At 42.0% G+C, this 22,374-nt stretch overlaps 1 protein-coding gene across 1 annotated transcript in view; it reads left to right on the top strand.

Moving 5' to 3' along the window:
* The window catches only part of LOC138970248 (receptor-type guanylate cyclase gcy-13-like), a 32,940-nt gene extending 24,322 nt beyond the window's left edge, over positions 1 to 8,618 (top strand). Inside the window, exons 4-5 of the mRNA XM_070342745.1 lie at positions 3,807 to 3,971; positions 8,428 to 8,618. Of these exons, the coding sequence (XP_070198846.1) occupies positions 3,807 to 3,971; positions 8,428 to 8,618 (356 nt within the window). The remainder of the gene's footprint in view (positions 1 to 3,806; positions 3,972 to 8,427) is intronic.
* The last annotated feature ends 13,756 nt before the right edge of the window (positions 8,619 to 22,374 follow it).

Genomic DNA, 22,374 nt, shown 5'->3' with positions numbered 1-22,374 from the left:
TTAAAAGACGCAAGTATATACCTTTTTAGGCTCCTCCAAAAAAACTTATAAAACTCAACTGTTAATCCATCAATTCCAGGCGCAGAACCATTATTCATACGCTTTAGAGCTGACAAAACTTCTCCTTCTACCACTTCCCCTTCACAGCTGTCTTTCTGTTGATCATTTATTTTTAAAACCTTTGTTCCATCCAAAAAAGTGTCAATTTTCAAGCTCATGTTTCCCTCATCAATTTTCCGTTTATACAAATCAGCAAAATACGTTTTTTGGACGAGAATGATATCTTCTTGCGTTGTAACAATTCGTCCGTTATCATCTTTTACACTTTCCATTATTTTTGCGTTTGCTCTCGCCTTTTCTAACCCAAGAAAAAAAGATGTGTTCCTTTCACCCTGCTCGATCCATTTAACTCTTGCACGCACCTGTGCTGCACGAGATTTACGCTGCTCTAACAGTTCTAACTGCAGCTTGACCTTCTGCCGTTTACCTTGCGTTTGAATACAGTCAGGGGAGATCCCAAGGGTTTTATCCAACTCATTTAATTCACCATACAGTTTTGCAACATCATTTTTAATTTCAAAACTTTTAAACTTACTATAATTTTGGGAAAAATCCTTGATTCTCATTTTCAATAATTCCCAACCAAGTTGACAATCCTCTTCAACATCAAGTTGAAATGTGTCAAACATTTTGTTCATTTGATCAACAAAGCTCACATCATGCAACAGAGAATTATTAAATTTCCAATAACCCTCTCCTCTAACGACATCAGATAGTTTAATATGAATACTACAGCCTCTGTGGTCCGACGTCGCAACAGAGATTATGTCACAATCAACAATCTTTTCAAACACACTTAAGCTACTAAAAACGTAGTCAAGTCTTCTTGCCACAAATGGATTATTTTTGGACCATGTAAATTCTTTTCTATCTAAATTATGCATTCTCCATACATCGTATAAATAACATTCATTCACCAGGTCATTAAATTGTTTCACAACAACGTTTGAATGTTTCTCTCCACTTATTATGTCGAGCTCATTACTCATGACACAATTAAAATCACCACACACTATATCACCATCTTCCTTTTTTAACATGTCTGAAACATCTGCAAAAAAAGTCATTTTCTCTCTGGACTCGTTTGGTGCATAAACATTTGCGATAATCAAACTTTGGTTATCACTACAAATCTTCACTGCAAGAATGCGCTTCGTTTCACACACGATCTTTACATGATCACAAACAAACCCTTTTTTTGACTCACATGCGAAGCAAAAGTGAGTCTATGTACTCACCCGAGTCGGCCGTCCGTCCGTCCCGGCGTCCGTCCGGAAAACTTTAACGTTGGATATTTCTTGGACACTATTCAGTCTATCAGTACCAAATTTGGCAAGATGGTGTATGATGACAAGGCCCCAAAAAACATACATAGCATCTTGACCTTGCTTCAAGGTCAAGGTCGCAGGGACCATAAATTTTGTCTAAAAAACAGCTATTTTTCACATTTTTCCCATTTTCTCTGAAGTTTTTGAGATTTAATACCTCACCTATATATGATATATAGGGCAAAGTAAGCCCCATCTTTTGATACCAGTTTGGTTTACCTTGCTTCAAGGTCAAGGTCACAGGAGCTCTTCAAAGTTGGATTGTATACATATTTTGAAGTGACCTTGACCCTGAACTATGGAAGATAACTGTTTCAAACTTAAAAATTATGTGGGGCACATGTTATGCTTTCATCATGAGACACATTTTGTCACATATGATCAAGGTCAAGGTCACTTTGACCCTTATGAAATGTGACCAAAATAAGGTAGTGAACCACTAAAAGTGACCATATCTCATGGTTGAAAGAGCCAATAAGCACCATTGTACTTCCTATGTCTTGAATTAACAGCTTTGGTCACATGTATTTTGGTAGGAAAAATGTGTAAAGCAGTTCTTAGTGTATGATGTCATTGCTAGGTTTAACTGAAGGTCAAGGTCATGTAAAGGTCAAGGTCAAGCATGTGAGTCGTATGGGCTTTGCCCTTCTTGTGAATACTTTAGGGGAAAAGCATAGCCAATATTCATTCATCTTCAACTAACACCCCTAATGTCAGGGCCCGTTTTGTCAGTGGGGGTAGGGTTTCAATCAGTCAAAAATCACTTTCATTCAATATTTTCTGCCATTTCAAAAACATACACGTAATTGCACAATTTCCTGAGTTTTAAGATACTTTAACTGACTATAACAAGAAAACCTGCACTTTTTGCAGAATGAGTTTTTTGTCCATGATTTATGTTTAAAAATGTCAATTCTTACGGCAAAAAATGCTAACGGTTGCTTCGTCAGAGGGCACATGCCTACGACGAGAATCGTGTATGCCAATTGAAATGCATATATTTTGAAATAAGGGGAATCATAACATATTTCACTGCAAAGTGTCTCACTCTAATACCTTCTGGGTTCATGATGTTAAGTGAATTTGCAGATAAGGATATCTGAAAATGACAGCTATACATATATTTTATTAAAACAGAAACTGGTGGAGTGAAAAAAAGACATGTTCTGAAGAAGTCGTACTAAAATCATTTATGGGCTTGTACATCACAGTTTGCGTGTTATCTTTTAAAGAAAAACCGTTTTCATCGCTAACAATGACCTAATTTACAAATACATATCGGTCGGTCATAGTCACGTTTTTTTTAGAGGGGTAGTATGCAAAATTTCGTTTTGTACGTTTAAATGACATGTTCTTTATTTCAGTCATGTATCAATCAATAAGTAAATGCGCATACTTTTATTAAAAGTTACTTTCACTTTTAAATCGCTTCTAGCATTTAGTATAATTTCTGACAAATGCACGCTATGTAATAATTTGATAAAAATGGGTAAAAAATGGGTATAAATCTAACAAATTGAACCAAATTATCCTTTTTCAAGCCTGTGTATGTGTAAACTCTTTTTCGCTTCGACCCGGTTTGGTTTTCCCAGTTGATTCAGAATCATCCATTATGTACTTTATATGACTGTTGTTTTCCTCAGTAAATTAACAAATTGTTGTTGTTAAATAATTCTAGCTGTGAGAATAAACAATTTTCAAGATGTTTCTGATTGCGGTTTTAAGCAGGTGTTCTGAGTTAGCTATACATATCGATAGAGAAAATGGCATTTCCTGTTGTGTCGTCCGCATGTTATACAGATGTTAAAATTAAAACTGTGCATACGAAATAGGCATTTTACTTGCTGTCTGATGGCAACGATCTTTAGCTTTCGTTTAAGGTATAATTTTTTTATATCCGTATGCAGTCAAGCGGTACATGACGTTTTTTGTGTAACCTACCCCCTGCGTCATGGCTGCATTTTTGCAGAATATGGGTCATGTTACGAAAACGCTTCTCATTCTTAGGTGGTTGGGTTTAGCCATTTGTCGTTTGCTGAACTTCGGCTGCAAATAAAACGAACTTCCCAAAAAACATAATATCTATTGTGACCACCCAAAGTACCCCCCCCCCTCCCCCCACTATAGCCAGCCAGGTGACTAGGGGGAGGTAAGGCCCGGAAGATAAGAGTTACGGAACTTGTTCGCAATCGTCACTACGCTGTGCATTGATCGGTGTCGGATCCCTTTAAAACATTTAGTCAAAACTTGTAAATGTAAAAAGAAATGCAAATTGCTTCAACATATACCTAAACTCATTCCGACGAAGAAGACAAAATGAAAGTAAATATTTCATATGAGGGAATTTCCAAGGACAATAAGATGTAGCAAATAGCAAATCATCCTTTGACACCCACAGAGCTTGCTAAATGATTGCAGAGTTGTTCTGGACGGCGCCAGAGCTGGTCCGTGAGATCGCGAGGAACGGGAATGCGGAGGAGTACACACAGCAGGCGGACATCTACGCTGCCGGCATGATCCTCAAAGAGCTCATCACGCTGGAGGAGCCCTATGAGCGGGAGCTCAAGCAGTACTCGGCTAAAGGTATGCCCTTTGTGTGTCGGTACAATACTCGGCTAAAGGTATGCTCTATGTATATCGGTACAATACTTGGCTAAAGGTATGCCCTCTGTATTTCGGTACAATACTCGACTAAAAGTATGCCCTCTGTATTTCGGTACAATACTTGGCTAAAGGTATGCCCTCTGTATTTCGGTGCAATACTCGGCTAAAGGTATGCCCTTTGTGTGTCGGTACAATACTCGGCTAAAGGTATGCTCTATGTATATCGGTACAATACTTGGCTAAAGGTATGCCCTCTGTATTTCGGTACAATACTCGACTAAAAGTATGCCCTCTGTATTTCGGTACAATACTTGGCTAAAGGTATGCCCTCTGTATTTCGGTGCAATACATATTTAGGTGACACACTCCGAATCCTGGTTAGCTTGTATATACTGAGCCTATACCGAGCGTATGTACTGATAAACAAACCAACTCTCCCCCCCCCACCCCACCCCCCACCTGTGTTGAACATAATTATATGCCTATTTCTGGGTTTAATGGTATGTTTTGGGGGTCCATTCAGCAGGGAAGTTGTCATTCTATGTCTTTCTCTGTCTGCCTCTTTCTCTTTCCTCTGCCCTTGCCTGTAAATTGCAAGATGATATCCGAGAATCGGCGGCTTGTTACCACTTCAGATTTTGGCTCACCTGAGTTATCTGTGAGTCAAAGTAATGAGCAGTACTCGTCTGTATCAAGGGCGGATCCAGGATCTTAAGGAAGGTGGGGTATGTTCGGGGCAAAATTACCCGGTGCAGTCACCCCCACGGCCATAAAATCAGACGGGCTCACACATTTCCGGTTCTCGCCGGAAATACGGTTTTTGAAAACTCTTAAAGTAATGCTTTAAAACAAAATATTTTTTTTGTTTGTTTAGATGGTTGATGGAGGCAAAATGTGTATTATTTCATAGTTTATTAAAGGCACAGTCAGCCTCCCGTTATCCATCACAGATACTGTCAGGCTTTTACACACAGTACAAACTTCCTTTCATTTAAACACTCACCGATTGAGAATATCCTAGGTGCCCTCCGTAAAGAGCGAACAATTTTCAAAGAATTTATTTTTGCGTGGTTTATCTTACCCCTGAGCCATCGTGAACCCGTGTAATCCAGTTTCCTTTTTTGAGTCACTTGAGAAAAAGTGACTCTATGTAATCGGTCAGTGTTAGTCTGTCCGGCCGGCCGTCCGGCCGGCCGTCCGTCCGTAGACACCACCTTAACGTTGGACTTTTCTCGGAAACTATCAAAGCGATTGGGCTCATATTTTGTTTAGTCGTGACCTCCAATGACCTCTACACTTTAACGATGGTTTCGTTGACCTTTGACCTTTTTCAAGGTCACAGGTCAGCGTCAAAGGACAAATTAGACATTTTATATCTTTGACAAAGTTCATCGGATGTGATTGAAACTTTGTAGGATTATTCTTTACATCAAAGTATTTACATCTGTAGCCTTTTACGAACGTTATCAGAAAAACAAGGGAGATAACTAGCCTTTTCTGTTCGGCAACACACAACTTAACGTTGGGCTTTTCTCGGAAACTATAAAAGTGACCGGGCTCAAATTTTATGTGAACGTGACTCATTGTGTTGTGAATAGCAATTTCTTCCTGTCCATCTGATGCCTCATATAATATTCAGAACTGCGAAAGTGACTCGATCGAGCGTTTGCTCTTCTTGTTTCACAATTTAGTCGTGAGTTTGTGATTTCAATGCGACTCGCTGTAAGCTTATCTGCAATAGCACGTTATTGTGTACCTCTGAATCTAAAACGCAATAAACGGCTGCAAGTCACACGAACTAGACCGTTCAGAGGAACTGGCGCTATGCAGAACCGTCGTCTGCAGCTACGAGAAAGACGTTTTGCGTTACACGTTTCCAGGCTTTTCTTTTTTCAAACTTTCAAAACTTCGAATTGTTCTGATCTTGTCTTGATGAAAAAAGAGTTCTTCTATGATTTAAGAATGTTTGTGTAACAAGCTGTCAATTTATTATTTAGATTTTAAAAGTTAGGTCTAGCATCAAAACGTTGCTCCTGATAGTCCACGAAAATAAATTATTTGAAAATGTTTCACTCTTGTTCCCGTTCGGTGAGCGTTCAAATGGAAGTATGCTTGCACTGTATGTAGAGGCTCGGGGAGCTCAGTGATGTCTTACGGGAGGCTTAATGTGCCTTTAACATACATGCAATCCTCACACACACACACACACACACACACACACACACACACACACACACACACAAGACCGCACAAACACGCACACACACACACATACACACTTTTAAACTGCATCAGCATAATTATCATGGCAAACCTTATCTACAATCATTAACCTACCCTAGAACTTGTGTATCAAGATAATATATTCTTGGAATTGTCATAGACTAAGAGTTAAAGATATGGGCGTCACGATGGTCACACTCAGACAGGTTCACATGAGATTATTTTCCCTGGTCCTCGCACTCCGAAGTCTATGCATGTTCAAGTAAATGGTGGACAGTTTTATAGGTGCACAGTAAACTTGAGACTGCAAGTCTTGAAATTCACATAAATCGAAATAAGAACAAAGACATCCAAACATTACAGGCACTTAAGATCAACTCATTTCACTGGAGGTGACTGTCTAGCACTGTGTTTGATATCCGTGACTGCTGAAATAAAAAGAAATTGAAAAAAAAACGGATTATCGGTGGGTCACACGTTGTAAGAGTGGGAGACACTAGATCTGTCTGTACTCACCGGGGACACGACTGCCAGATTGACACTGCGCTTTCGACAGCTCTTCCTCGCGCAGATACAAGAAGAATCGGCGAATGCAGAGGTGAGAACTGAAAAGTGAATCTATACCACAATCCTTCACGCGACCTGACCTGATCTTGACCCCTGACCTGGTCTACATACCACACACGACACAAACCAGTCACCTGCTTTTACCCCCTCAAACCCCCCACCCCCCCCCCCCCCCCACCCACCCACCACCCGTTTTCTTTGGATACACACTTTAACTACACACATCCCCACAAAATGTTGATCATTACTTCAATAGTTTGAAGATGATGCTTGATAAATAACCAGGTGAAATGAGTATTTCGGTGGTTAGTCAAATGTTAAAGTTTCTACCAAAGACATACATCTATATCTATATACGGCGTGTGTGTGGTGTGTGTGTATGTGTGTGGTGTGTGTGTGTGTGTGTGTGTGTGTGTCTGTCTTTCTTCGCGATGCACGGCCAAAGTTCTCGATGGATCTGCTTCAAATGTGGTGGGCATATTCAGGTAGACCCCGGACACAATCTGCTCGATGAAAACTTTCAACACGTGCTCTCAGCGCGCAGCGCTGAATCGATTTTGGTTTATCTGTACATCCATTCCCAGTAACTCTTCCTTATCTTCTCCAGTGTTTTGCGCGTTTATCTCCCTTCCTTCGTGTGGCGTCAATCGCGTACGGTGCGCCCGACGAAGCCGGGTATTGGTTCGCCACTCACCCAGCAAAGCCGGGTCCGGCGAAGCCGGGTACCCGGCGAAGCGGGTATTCATCTAGTACATACATACATACGCACGCACAGACAAAGTTTACCATCGCATAGGCTACACTTACGTGAGCCAAAAACCATTCAGCTTCTGGGGGGGGGGGCTTTGCCCCCCTAACGGCCTAGCGGGCTGTTATCCCTGCCGCCGTGAACCCTGGCCTTTCGGGTTTTTCGCTTTTTTTTTTTTTTTTTTTTTGGGGGGGGGGGGGGGGGGTGTTAGTCCTTAATTACACATTAACATGCTTCCATTTGAAACTTCGAGGTCGTCATCGGGGATTGACGCCCGACCAAACACGCGGTCTTTCGAATCCTGAACTCAGGTCAAAAATGAGTTACTTCCCTTCGGGTATCATTCTCTCCCGTCGCTAGCTGTGAAGCGAAGATTATCAGAAAGCGGTCTTTTGCAGTTTTGACGAATGCCAGCTCGAGTAACCGACTGAAACCGGCCGGTAACTGCACAGTATCAAATGCATTCAACCGCACAATCCTGGAAACAAAAAGACAAAAGGGGACTCGTTTCGCACATGAATATCATGACACGATGTTCGTTGGCAGAAGGTTTGATGAGCAGTTAACAGGCACTCGCAGAGTTTGTGTCAAAAAGTTCGGTTTTTTAATGAAAACGTCGGAGTAATCGGATAAAAAGCTTACACACCTCGTCCTGAATATCGTGCATATTTTACTTGTGGTCGATTTACAGGTATTACCTCGCCAGAGGCTCGGTAATACCTGAAAATCGACCCTAGGGAAAATATGCACGATATTCAGAACTCGGAGTGTGTAACCTATATTTAATGACCGGTAATTTTTAATGAGTTGGGGCATTCTGACCAATCACAGGATCTGTTTCATTAAAACGCCAACTTGATTGAATTACAATATGTGTTAACCTGTTTCTGCACACAGCCATAATCGAGAAGATCATAGACTACGCGTGGATGAAAGATCCGTTTCGGCCTTACATCAAGGACGTGTCGAAGAACCATCTGGAGAAGATGGTGCCCATTGTCGAGTCATGCTTGGAGGAGGTCCCATCCCACCGCCCTACTGCCAAGATCCTCCTGCGGGGACTGCGGCGGTCACATGCTAACCCGTGAGTAGAGTAGAGTAGAGAAGAGTAGAGTAATGCAGTGTAGAGTAGAGTAGAGTTGAGTAGAGTAGAGTAGTGCAGTGTAGAGTAGAGTAGAGTAGACTAGTGTGGAGTAGAGTAGAGTAGTGTAGAGTAGAGTAGTGTAGTGTAGAGTAGTGTAGAGAAGAGTAGAGTAGTGTAGAATAGAGTAGTGTAGAGTAGAGTAGTGTAGAGTAGTGTAGAGTAGTACAGTGTAGAGTAGAGTAGTGTAGAGTAGTGTACAATAGAGTAGAGTAGTGTACAATAGAGTAGAGTAGTGCAGTGTGGCAGTGTAGAGTAGAGTAGTGTAGAGTAGAGTAGAGTAGTGTCGAATAGAGTAGAGTAGTGTAGAGTAGAGTAGAGAAGTGTAGAGTTATTGTTAACTAGAGTAGAGTTGAGTAGTGTACAGTAGAGTAGTGTAGAGTAGTGTAGTGTAGAGTAGAGTAGTGTAGAGTAGTGTAGAGTAGAGTAGTGTAGAATAGAGTAGTGTAGAGTAGAGTAGTGTAGAGTAGTGTAGAGTAGTACAGTGTAGAGTAGAGTAGTGTAGAGTAGTGTACAATAGAGTAGAGTAGTGTAGAGTAGTGTAGAATAGAGTAGAGTAGTGCAGTGTGGCAGTGTAGAGTAGAGTAGTGTAGACTAGAGTAGTGTAGAGTAGAGTAGATAAGTGTAGAGTTATTGTTAACTAGAGTAGAGTTGAGTAGTGTACAGTAGAGTAGTGTAGAGTAGAGTAGTGTGCAGTAGAGTAGAGAAGTGTACAGTTATTGTTAAGAAGAGTAGAGTCAAGTTGAGTAGAGTAGAGTAGTGTGCAGTAGAATAGAGTAGTGTGCAGTAGAGGAGGGTTGTGTGAAATAGTGTAGAGTAGTGTTCAGTGAAGTAGATAAGTGTGCAGTAGAGTAGAGTAGTACGTAGCAGAGTACAGCAGTGTGCAATAGAATAAAGTGCAGGCTTGAGGTGCACGAAGCGAAATTGGGTGCCATCCAATAAGGTGAGAACAAACCGAGGGGTCTGATTCGTCGACATCACAACAAAATTCAATTTCATCCAATGCAACATCGCGGCTGGAGAGCAGTAGGTGGAGCAATGTTATTAAGTGATACGTGTTAATGGAACAGCAGTGATATAATGTATTGCGGCCAAACGCTGTTTTTTAGCGATTGGATTAAAGCAGGCGTTTGTTGAGTAAAGGATGTATCTGTTGGTAATGAGTTTTTGCCCTTTAATGTTATGCAGCAGAAGGTTATATGTAAGCCCACAAGATTCTTTGAATATAGGGTGATTTGTACAGCAGTTAAAGCAGCAACACTACGCTCTGCAAATGGAAATGTATGTGGATTTAACGGTTTAAAGAATCTGAGTAAGCCTTGTCAATTTCGCAAATTAATTATAAAGGAAAAATATGTGGAGCCGGTTATAGTTAAATTTCAGGCCGGGAAAAGAGCAGTGGTTAATGGTAAACAAAGTAACCACTGAAACAAGATTGCGAATGTTACAATGGAAAATTTTGCACAATAATTACCCCACAAATATTTTATTGTATAAAATAGGCATTTCCTCGAGTAATTGTTGTACTTATTGTGAGAACGAAATTGATTATATTGAACTTTTTTTTTACTTTTGCCCGAAAATTATGTCCATTTGGAAATGCGTTGAGGATAAAGTGAATTGTAAATATATGATTGTTAAATTTACCGTAAAGGAAGTTTTTTTTGGCGTATTTGAAAATTCACAAAGTTCCAAGGCACTAAAAAGTTATGTGAATTATTTGATTGTGATAGCCAAAATGTGTGTTGGTATTTATAGATATGGTTCCCCTCTGGATATTGTATGCATTTTTGAGAAGGAATTGTTATATAGAAAAGTTGTTTAAAATACATATAGATATAGTATTGTTAATGATATAGGTATATTTAAAGTAGAAACATTAATATAAAAAGCAGGAAAAAAAATCAATGAAGAAGGATGCTCCCCGCCAACAACAACAACAACAACAACAACAAAACAAAAACAAAAAAAGAAGGGGTTGAACTTGAAGCAGCCTGCATGCAACTGAGATCAACAACAAACAAACAAACAAAAAACAAAACAAAAATAAACATCGCGGCTGGGTCCCACCGGGTTGGTATTCTTGTCGTGCACCTCGGCCATGCTAATATAGTTCTATATAGTACGCGCTTTTGGCTTCTAGTGCGTATATGACGCAGGGACGCGCAGTTCGGGGAGCCTTGGTAAAATAAAGTTGGTTGGTTTATTGGTGTGTTTTTGGCTCACGTAAGTGTAGCCTATGCGATGGTAAACTCTGTCTGTCTGTGCGTATGTAGTATGTATGTGTGTGTGTGTGTGTGTGTGTATGTGTGTGTGTGTGTGTGTGTGTGTGTGTGTGTGTGTGTGTGTGTGTGTGTGTGTGATAGAAACTTTAACATTTGACTAAACACCGAAATACTAATTTGACTTGGTTATTATCCAAGCAACATCTTCAAAGTATTGAAGCAATGATCAACATTTCGTCGGCATGTGTGTAGTTAAAGTGTGTATCCATAGAAAACGGGTGGTGTTTTTTTTTTTTTTTTTTGGGGGGGGGGGGGGGGGGGGTAAAAGCAGATGACTGGTTTGTGTCGTGTGTGGTATGTGGTCAAGATCAGGTCAGGTCGCGTGAAGGATTGTGGTATAGATTTACTTTTCAGTTCTCATCTCTGCATTCGCCGATTCGGGAAAGACGATTTCACATTGTTCGGTTTCTTAGCTCCAGAAAAATAGATAAAGAAGATACCAAAGGAGATTTGCTACTGTTTGATCTGCACAGCGTGTTTCCAGTGTCTGCGCGAGGAAGAGCTGTCGAAAGCGCAGTGTCGATCTGGCAGTCGTGTCCCCGGTAAGTACAGACACAGATCTAGTGTCTCCCACTCTTACAACGTGTCACCTAAGCTTACTGATAATCCGTTTTGTTTAATTTCTTTTTATTTCAGCAGACACGGTAATCAAACACAGTGCTAGGCAGTCACCTCTAGTGAAATGAGTTGATCTAAAGTGCCTGTAATGTTTGGTTGTCTTTGTTCTTGGTTCGGTTTATGTGAATTTCAAGACTTGCAGTAGAGTCTCAAGTTTGCTCTGCCCGTATAAAACTGTCCACCATTTATTTGAACATGCAGATATAAGGAAACGGAATGAATCTGTTCTCAAAGTCAAAATTATTACGATTTAGCCTCAGTTTCAAAACATGCTCTGTCATGGTTCTGTCTGTAAAATTTGGTACCTTGCAACAACTTCCTTAAATTTGAAAGACAGTTTTAGAATGCTAGATCTACCTAGATCTGTATCACGTTTCATTCCAGACTCCTCTCTTTGATTGTACTGTTCGTTGTTTACGCACTTTCATGATTCGCTAATGTCTGTAACGTTTGGTAAACTTACCTTGCAACAGCTAATTCCTTGTCTTTGTTGGCATTTTTTTTCAAGGCAGCACAACGTAAGATACCTTCTTTTGGACAGCAGGTAGAATGCGAGTTTTGAGACAACGACAGTCCAAAGAAAGCTTGCTGTGGAATTTTGTTCTACATAATGGTACATGTGATTCTGTATTTTTCTGCGGTTAATGTTAACTAGGAATACCCGTGCCCCGCACGAGATTTTTTCTTCTTCATTAATTAATCAATCAATCAGTCTTATATCGCGCATATTCCGTGGGTACAGTTCTAGGCGCTCTGCAGTGATGCCGTGTGAAATGAAATTTTATACGGCCAGTAGATTGCAGCCATTTCGGCGCATATTTACCTTTCACGGCCTATTATTCCAAGTCACACGGGTATAGGTAGACAATTATTAACTGTGCCTAAGCAATTTTGCCAGGAAAGACCCTTTTGTCAATCGTGGGATCTTTAACGTGCACACCCAATGTAGTGTACACGGGGGGGGAGGTTCGGACACCGAAGAGAGTCTGCACACAAAGTTGACTCTGAAATAAATTTCCGCCGAACCTGGGATCGAACGCACGCTGACAGCGGCCAACTGAATACAAATCCAACGCGCTACCAACTGAGCTATATCCCCGCCCCACAGAGTTAATTATGAATAAGCAACAACAAAAACGTGTTCAATGTGCAATGGCACGCGCGTACAGAACAAAATGCCATACATTAATTGGGAGATATATATAAAAAAAAAGGGCACAGTGGTGGATTGGCCATGACTTGTGCAGTGACAACAGTAACATATTAAATGTAGAAGTAATTGCGACAAAGTTACCCCCAAAAAAGCGCTAGCACACACAGAACAACAAAATGTGATAAAACATCAAACCTAAAAAAAAGCAGCGTTCAATGTGCAATGAACTGCAAACCATTTACACAGCAGCAAACATGTGACGCTTTCTGAAATTTCGGTCAATGTAGCGATATTTTCTTTTTACCAGGCTCGGCGCTTGAATACACTTTCTTTGTTTTCTTGCGTAGCTGCTCGCCATTAGTAATGCAAGAATCTACAGCTTGGTGAAGGCAGACAGTCACGAAGGAAAGGCTAAATGCGGCAAAACAAAACAAGTGGCTACATTGACCGAAATCTCAGAAAATATGACACATGGGAATGAAACAAACACATAAACACAGCATTAAATGAGCGAATAGTGTGCACAGTACAAACACAAGTTTTACACACCAGCAAATAGGAATGAAAAAGTAACCCAGTGGTAAATGTACAGTGGGTTCTGTGAACAATAACAAATCATATAATTGGGAAAGAATAAAACAGCGATAAATTGTGCCCTTTTCTGAGATTTCAGTCAATGTGGACAGTCCGAGAATTTAATCAATGTGACAAAATCATTTTGTCCCGCTTCAACCAAGATGATGAATGCTAGTTAAAATGTGTAAAAGAATATATAACACCAATCATATAATTGGGAAAGAAATCTCGTCGCAGTACCCCGACAGCTCGAGTCACCCACAATGAAACGTTTGTACGATTGACTGGACTTAAACAAATTAGCGGTTACATTGACATAATAATAATAATAAAGTGTATTTATATTGCGCCTATCCCTTACAAAAAACAAAAATATTTGGCTCTAAGCGCATTACAACATGTGTAGGGACTTGGTACAATCAAGTCTGACAAATACAATAACACAAAATACAGTCGGTCTCTTAGGTAAAACTGGGAAAAGCAGCTTCGACATTTGAACACTGCTACTAGAAAATCCTCTAGCAATGCATACTGCTTTACAATATGCATTTATGTATAAATATAGTTAAAGAACATCGAGTTAATAGGAATTAGAAAAGGTTCTTATAATAAAACTATCTAGCGAACGACGAAGAAGAAGAAGAAGAATAAAACTATCAATGTCGATGTGTAACAAGTCATTCAACGTAAATGGCCAAAGAACAACAACAAAGCAATGATGATAAAACAGTTATACTCAATGGCTAATAACGAGGCAGAACTAAATAGTATCGACACAAGATTAAAACAAAACATATTCCTGGAGACACATTTATACATGTATCAAATAATCAATATACAAAATACAGTCCTCGCACACTCGCACACACACGCCAAGGCACGTGTAATCGCACTCATACACCGCGGCAGCTATCGCGCGCACGTACAAGGGAAAAAACAGACCCGCACGCCGATTTTCAAACACGGAAATAAACAAAGAAACCCTTTCACTGGTGCAATTCTGTAACACATGTTACACAGCCACTGGTGAATTAACAGAGAGAAAAATAACAAAAAACGGTCATATAGGTTTTCGCATCCATGGGAGGTAATCGGAACCGACCAAACAGACTGAGCCAGTAGCGCGACATATGTCGTGACAACCATGACAGTATACGTAAAGTAGCGCGACATATGTCGTGACAACCAGCCTAAGGGTTAAAATGTGAAATTGGTTCTGCGTTCTGCGAACAACAAATTGTTTACACATGCATTGTGCACAGAGAACAAAAGTTTACAGATCACCATGCATATGTCACAGTGGAAATGAGAATCCAGTGAGATTCCGAATCGCACTAGTGGAGATTGGAATTCCAGTTTGCACTAGGGCAAACTAGAATTCTCATCTCCACTGGATATTTGTTAGTGAAGATTGGAATTCCAGTTTGCCCTAGTGCAAACGGGAATCCAGTTTCAGTGGAGATGGGAATTCCAGTTTTCACTAGGGGAAATAGGAATTGGGAGGAATTGGGGGAAATAATGTGTTCAAAGGTTTATAATTGTTGTTAAAACCATTTCATCTTGAGTCATTCATGACTTTAAGGCTTACTCATTGCAGGTATTGAAATGCAGAAATATTTTGTTTTTTTATTGAATTGATATAATCGAACAACACAGAGTAATTGCGCACACTAAGGTTTTAGCATCAATATCATTAAATCATATCACAAAGTTAAAAGTTTATAAAAGATGAAGCATGAAAGGTAGGCCTATCTATGCTACATGTCTTCACACACACTCCCACACATATGCATGCACTCACGCACACATACAAACATGCCTTTTTTGCTTTTTCTCATTTCACTGGAAATCCATCAACAGTTCTTGCAAAATGTGCTTTCTGGGTGACATTTTGTACAGCAGTCTATGTTTGCTTTTCGGCAATTGCACCGTTTCGTTAGACAGTTGCCCTTGCATTTGCAGACTGTTCTCGAAGAGCAAGCAACAGGCTTGGTGCTCCATCTCGTAGAAGACCGTGATGCTTGTATCAGAGTTATCTATTTTAAATTGCTTTGTTCAACACTGTTAAGTTCCAGAAACTCTACAGAGCACATGTCCACAAGTTCAACACCATCGAACCAGTTTACAATGATTACAGCAACGCTGAAGACTTTGAATTGTAATCTGTTTCCTGCAGTGGATCTGGATGTTAGTATTTTACCAGGCAGAAGGCGTGCATCAGTGTTTGTTCTGTCGGCTTGGTGGATTTTAATGCCAACTGTATCATCAATTGAGTACACCTTGTGCAGTCTTTGTACCGGCTTTTGATACCGGGAAGCTTGTCTCTTATTGTGCGCAATTACTCTGTGTTGTTCGATTATATCAATTCAATAATATTTATTTTTATTTCTGCAGTTCAATACCTGCAATGAGTAAGCCTTAAAGTCATGAAATGGTTTTAACAACAATTTTAAACCTTTGAACACATTATTTCCCCCAATTCCTATTTCCCCTAGTGAAAACTGGAATTCCCATCTCCACTGAAACTGGATTCCCGTTTGCACTAGGGCAAACTGGAATTCCAATCTCCACTAACAAATATCCAGTGGAGATGAGAATTCTAGTTTGCCCTAGTGCTAACTGGAATTCCAATCTCCACTAGTGCGATTCGGAATCTCACTGGATTCTCATTTCCACTGTGACACATATATGGCATGATGCTGGTTAGGCCTGAAGAATAAAATTTGCTTTTGTTTAATATTTCTCTTGGGCTGCAAGCCAGCACAACATAACTAAAACGTTTCATTTGCCAAATCAGCGCCACCAAAACTGATAAATAGGACTAAGCATGGAGTATTCATTGCAGGGGCTCTTTTTACATTTAGTCAAGTTTTGACTAAATGTTTTAACGTAGGGGCGAATCGAGACGAGGGTGTGGTGTATGTGTGTGTGTGTGTGTGTGTGTGTGTGTGTGTAGGTGGTTTTACCGACAAATGGGGACGATTGTCACTGGAGAGCAGTCAAATGGGGACGCTTCAGACAAACGGGGACGTCCCCATTTGTCGGCCCGTGCGACCCCATTTGACTGGATTTGAGCAGATTGAGCGACCCCATTTGACTGCTTCCTAGCATCCCTGTGGACAAACGGACTGTGTGCGCGCCTTCGTGAGCGAGGCTGGTACTACATATTGTTCATACGAAATGACAAACACAGGTTACAAGCGATAACGCGCAAAAGTACTGGTTTATTATTTTACATCTGACACTAGGGATCAGTAATGTATATATATATAGTTACAGTACCACGTAATGCGATACTACGTATTGCGATACTACTTATTGCGGTAAAAAACTTATGGACAGAAAGAAAAAGAGAAAAGAAAACAAATTATTAGACATGGCAAAAGGTATTAAAATGCATGAACAAGACACGAGAAGTAAATACAAGAAAAATAAACAATCACAAGACAGGCGAAGACAAACAGACACGAAAGTTACAATTACCAAACACTCGTTGGTTAGTCCTTCAACAACAATAAAGAGTTACGTTCTGTACGTTCAACAACAATAAAGAATTACGTTCCGTACGTTCAACAATACCATAAGCACTAAGAATACTCAAGAAACTTAGCATACATACGTTTAAAACCAAAATGGCTACTTTCAGAAAAATACAAAAACGTTGACTCATCAGGCCAGGAATACAAAGCAAACTGTCATACCAAAAAAGTCTAACGACAACGTTCCTGCGTTAATCAAAGTCACAAACAAGATATTTACTCATCCACTTTCCCTCAATAACGTTACAAGAAATAAGCCCGTTTACAAACGATCACCACAGATCGCAAGCTTCTTTTACCTAAATTCTTTTAACGTAAGGCTGAAAAAGTCAGAGAAAACGTTTCACTTCGAACTTCGTTAACCACAGAAAACACAAGTTATCATTATAAACATTAGCGACTTTCTAGCGTCTACAAAACATTGCTGTACGTTCACAACACTAGAACAGTTGAACACACAATAAAGAAACACTACAACAAGTCAGACTTTCAACTCACGTTATACATAAACAACTCACAAAGTAATTACAAAATGGCGACCAAAACACAACACAAACAAGTAACAACAAAATTACCTTATGCGCTGTGTGGGTTGACCAGCAGTACCAAAAACGTGTTGCCTCACAAACGAAGGGCACAAAACGATTCACACTTGAGAAACAACTGTCTCCAAGAACATTACGTTGACGTTAAAACATAAGAAACACTCCGTTGGTTCACTTAATAACCTTCATACGTTTACATCAAAACCAAACGCTTCCTAAAACCCTCAGATCGACTGACGAGACAGGAGTCAAGCAGCGGTATTTATGGAAACAAAAACCTAACATGGAATAGTTATTCAAAAGTCAAAGGTCACCGGATTGACCAACCAACAACATTCCTAAGACAGAATCGGGTGAAACTACTATTTTACAACCAATCAGTAACCGATCACGCACTCCGTGCATGCTCAAAACTTAAAACGGTATATTTAACAGAAAGAAGACCAAGGAACTAGCTGACATCACAAAGCTAAAAACACGTGAGTCACACGTATTCTAAAACTTGCAACGCAGATTCGCAGGGCTCACCTCAAAATCAAAACACGGAAAAGAGCACGTGAATCTCACGGTGTTCTAAGACTAAACGACGCAGTTTGTGACGCTCCGACCAAAACCAGGTCACAACAACTGAACAAGGAGCACGTGAATCTCACGTAAAAATATTAACGCTCCACAAAACGGGTCACAACAAGGTGCCACAATAAAAACACGGTTTACTTCTTTTTACATCGTGCAATGGCTTGAGCAAACGTAATTACAACAAAAGTAGGTGACTGCATGCCACATCGGCATGCACACTCCCACCGGAAATTATATTAATATAATTTACTTCAAAAAACCTTTGTACAAGCATATTCCTTATATCAAAAGAATAACGACGCAGATTTAGACATTTCAAATTTACAACTCAAAATCATTGTGTTGCAAAACATTTACACAACAATATTATGGTTCAATCACTTTCAGTGTTTCAACACATTTCGTTTCAACTAAATGCCACTAGTCATTTACTCGACGGCATAAAAAAAACAACCGCACCACTTAAACCATAAATGTTCGTTACATCATCTGGTATAAAAACAAACCGCAACAATCAACAACTGTCAAATTGGAAAAACACTCCAAAGTTCGATGTTCTTTCAGTTCGCCTACACAGCTTTGTCTTCGTGATTTTCACGATCTACTAACACAGTCATTTTGTGAATAGGTCGCTCTAATATGCGACTATCACCAGTGGGACGGCCGTGATTGTCTAGAGCCTTTGTTCCAACATGCACTTTCACTCGTCTGACCAGTCCATCAGATCCCGGCATCACTTCGACTACACGAGCCATGCACCACTCTGATCTGCACAAGTTCTGGTCATGCAAGACAACAATGCGTAGGGCGTTGATGAAGGAATCACTTGACATGTCATCCAGGGTTTCAATGTGGATTGCCCTAGAGGCAAAACACGTCACGATCAGTCCGTACAAGATTAATGTCATGAACTTGACGCAGTCATCACGGTACCCTTGTTTTTTCTGGCGTTTCAGGCCCTTCAGATGCTTGACTGCGGCACCTCTGTTGTCGGGGAGGGACGGTTTCTCTGGTCGAAATGGTAAGGGCATCTCGTAGTGACCAGCTTCGTTGATCTTCACGTTTTCCTTCACGATCTTCGCAAACTTTACATCGTCCTGGGACATGGATCCTGAGTCACTTGCAAAGTCTCTTTCCATAACATGTAATGGGTCAGTACACGAGACTTCGTCCACCTGTACCTTGTAGACGTGAGCTACACGTTCTTCTTCCCTCGATCCTGGCTTGACGATGACGCGCATGGACGAGGCTATGCCATCAAAGGCGACGGAATGCGGTGCCTTGCCGACGATGCTCCAACCTAACTTAGTCTCTACTGCGAATGGCAGTCCTTGGACAACGTTTAGGGGCATGAGGGCTTCAGCGCAGTCGTAGCCAATGAGGAGGCCTGCTTCGCAGTCAGGGTACAAGGGGGGCAGTTTAGGAGACAGGTGTTGAAGATGTGGGTAAGCTTTGACAGTCTCTGAGGTGGGGATTTGAGTGGGGTCAACGGTCAGATAAGGTCGTGAGATGGCAGAAGGGAGCCTGACAAACTCACTGGAGGAAGAAGAGCGGACACGCAATCCAGAGTACTTCCTGCCGGAGACCACAGCATTGTCCTCAGTCAGTGTGGAGACCCTGAGTGTAGTCGGCTGCGATTTGGCTTTAACTTCTTCAGCCACTGACTGCACTACAAAAGTGGCGTTGGACATAGTGTCCAGTAGTGCGTACGTCAGCACCTCTACGTTGGGGTTAGAGTCACTGGAAACGAGAACGGGAACGATCATAGACGTGAAACCGATGCTGTTTTCCTCGCTGGCCTTAAGAGCAGACACCGTAGGGGTCGACGATGACAGTGGCTCTTGAACGTCAGCAGCAGAGGTACGGTAATTGTTCTTGTGTTCACTCGCCCCTTTGTTTTCACTCATACTGTTCTGATACTTGAAATTGTCATCATGAAGACAAGTGGGGTGAGCCTTCTTGCACTTCTTGCACGTCTGTTTCTGCATACATTGACGGCTCTGGTGATCCTTGCTTCTCAGACATCCGTAGCAGATACGGTTCTTGAACAGAAAATCTCGTATCTCAACCAGAGGCTTCACTATGAGTTCCTTACATGTCCCAGCGTCATGGTCCGGAAGTTGACAGTGCAGACATGCGGTGACATCCTCTGTCAGGGTTGACAGGTTCGTTGTGAACTTTCTTGGTGTCCCCGATGCACTTGTCAAGCCGAAAACAGGGTCGTTAGAAATGTCTGCTTCGAGAGTAACGAACGACACGAGTTCATTGAACAGAGGATACCTCTTCTTTTCAACCTTGGTTCGAGCAACTGTTCTAGACCATCTGTGACTCATCCAGTCTGGGAGCTTTCCGACGATCTTCCGTAAGTACTGGGCATCATCCAGGATGCTCAGTCCACCAACTTCCTGGGCAGCAACGGAACATTGCTGCAAGAAATCGGCCAGACTTCTGAGTCCCTTGGGATCCTTGCTTTTGACTGGGGTCCATTCGTCCAGCTTGGTCCGGAAAGCTTGCGAAACGACGTATGAGTTGCCGAACCGATTTTCCAGCACTTCCATGGCTCTCTCGTAGGCATCACCTTCTCTTAGCAGAAAGAAGCCGGTCACGGCCTCCTTTGCTTGACCTCCGATGTACCGTTGCAGATACAATAACTTCTCACTGCTGGTTATGTTTTGTCTCTCGATGAGGAACGAAAACGACGACCTCCAAATTGGATATTGGAGAGGGTCACCAACAAAAATGCACGGCTCCTGCATCGGCAAACGGTTGATCATCAGAGCGTCTGATAGGGTTTTGGCGAGAGAGTCCATAGGAGTGTCCTGCTTGGCAGGAGTAGCAAGTGGACGTTGGTAGTACGCAGACGGGGGGTAGGAGGCAAATGGACGATCTGCATGACATTCCTTGTCAAAGTTCATGTACGCAGGGGGCCTTGCGTTTTCGTTTCCCCAAATAACTTTGGGGGTGGTCTGATGTGGGTCCAGGAATGTGGGCACGAAAGGCTCTGGTTTGGGATGTAGGTGGGTATCATAGGGGAAACAGGGTGGGGTAACTTGAAAACGTCTGTGGTCCATGCGTTGGTGACGTTCTTCTGGGAAGTAGGTGTGTCGTTCTTGCGTCTCATCACCTTCCCTTGTCTCTGGTAGGTGATAGGACCAGCCTGTGTGGTCGAGACCAGGCGGGCGAGAGCCTGTGACGCTTGTCGTTGAGTGTCCAACGTTGTGCAGAGGCGGCTGACCAGTGTATGCACCGAGAGGGTGCTGCAGTGTGGTCAGCAGCGCTGTAGGCCGCATGGAGGATGTAGTTGCAGCCGTCGTGTAGTTGGGTGTGAAGGGCTCCTGATGGACGAAAGGAGCGCTCGTTCCGACGTGATGGGGGGCGTTGACATCCTCTCTACGTTGAGGTCCGTACGCCTCATAGGTGGCGTTGTTGGTACTAGCGGCGCTTGTAGAGGCGTTGACTCCAACGACGAGGTCCACGACAGGTAACGCGTGCTGTCGTGGCTCAGTCGTTGTGGTTCCTGCGACGAAGTTGGTGACAGCAGCGTTGACAGTAGAGATGTCACGGGTGCTGGCGGCTTGGCAGACAGGAACAGACGTGGCGTCCAAGGCTGGCTGGTGTGTCCCTTGGTCAGCAATGACGGCAGCACCTGTCCCTATTCCTATCGCTGTATGTTCATTGTTTAGAGGAGGGGCTACAAGACTGTACAAGGGAACGAAAGGACGAGGGTGGAACCTAGTGTTCAACAAATCAACTGACGGTAGATCAGGGAGATCCTGCTGAACGGATTCACCTTGTTCCAATACTTGTAACATAGCTTGTTGTTCTCTTAAGCTAATTTTCAATTCGGTGGACTGAATTTGTCTCAAAGCCTTTTTCTGTTTAATATCTTCAAGAGCTGCTTCAGCTGCGTCTTCGGCCTGTCTAGATGCTATTCTCTCAGCTTCCTTAGCCTGCCTAGCTGCGTCTTCGGCCTGCCTAGCTGCTGTTCTCTCAGCTTCCTTAGCCTGCCTAGCTGCTTCTTCGGCCTGCCTAGCTGCTGTTCTCTCAGCTTCCTTAGCCTGCCTAGCTGCTTCTTCGGCCTGCCTAGCTGCTGTTCTCTCAGCTTCCTTAGCCTGCCTAGCTGCGTCTTCAATCTGCCTAGCTGCATTTCTCTCAGCATATTGTTGTTGTAAGAGATCCAGTTCACTAAACTGAGCTTCCTTTATTGCGTCACCTTCCACTTTTATGGCCAGGGATGCAGCCTCTAGTTTAAGAGCCAATTTAGTGTCTTCAGAGCTAACGCTTTTAGAGCGGAGAGACTCGGCGCGAGAAGCTACTTGGCTACCTGATCTCCTGATACCTGACTTGTGGCTAGCTGACTTGTGGATGGCTGACGTAATGCTAGCTGCTTTATGGCTGGCAGTCTTAC

This window comes from Littorina saxatilis, linkage group LG7 (assembly GCF_037325665.1).
Source record: "Littorina saxatilis isolate snail1 linkage group LG7, US_GU_Lsax_2.0, whole genome shotgun sequence".
NCBI classification, from domain to species: domain Eukaryota; kingdom Metazoa; phylum Mollusca; class Gastropoda; order Littorinimorpha; family Littorinidae; genus Littorina; species Littorina saxatilis.
This window is presented reverse-complemented; position numbering and strand designations above follow the sequence as displayed.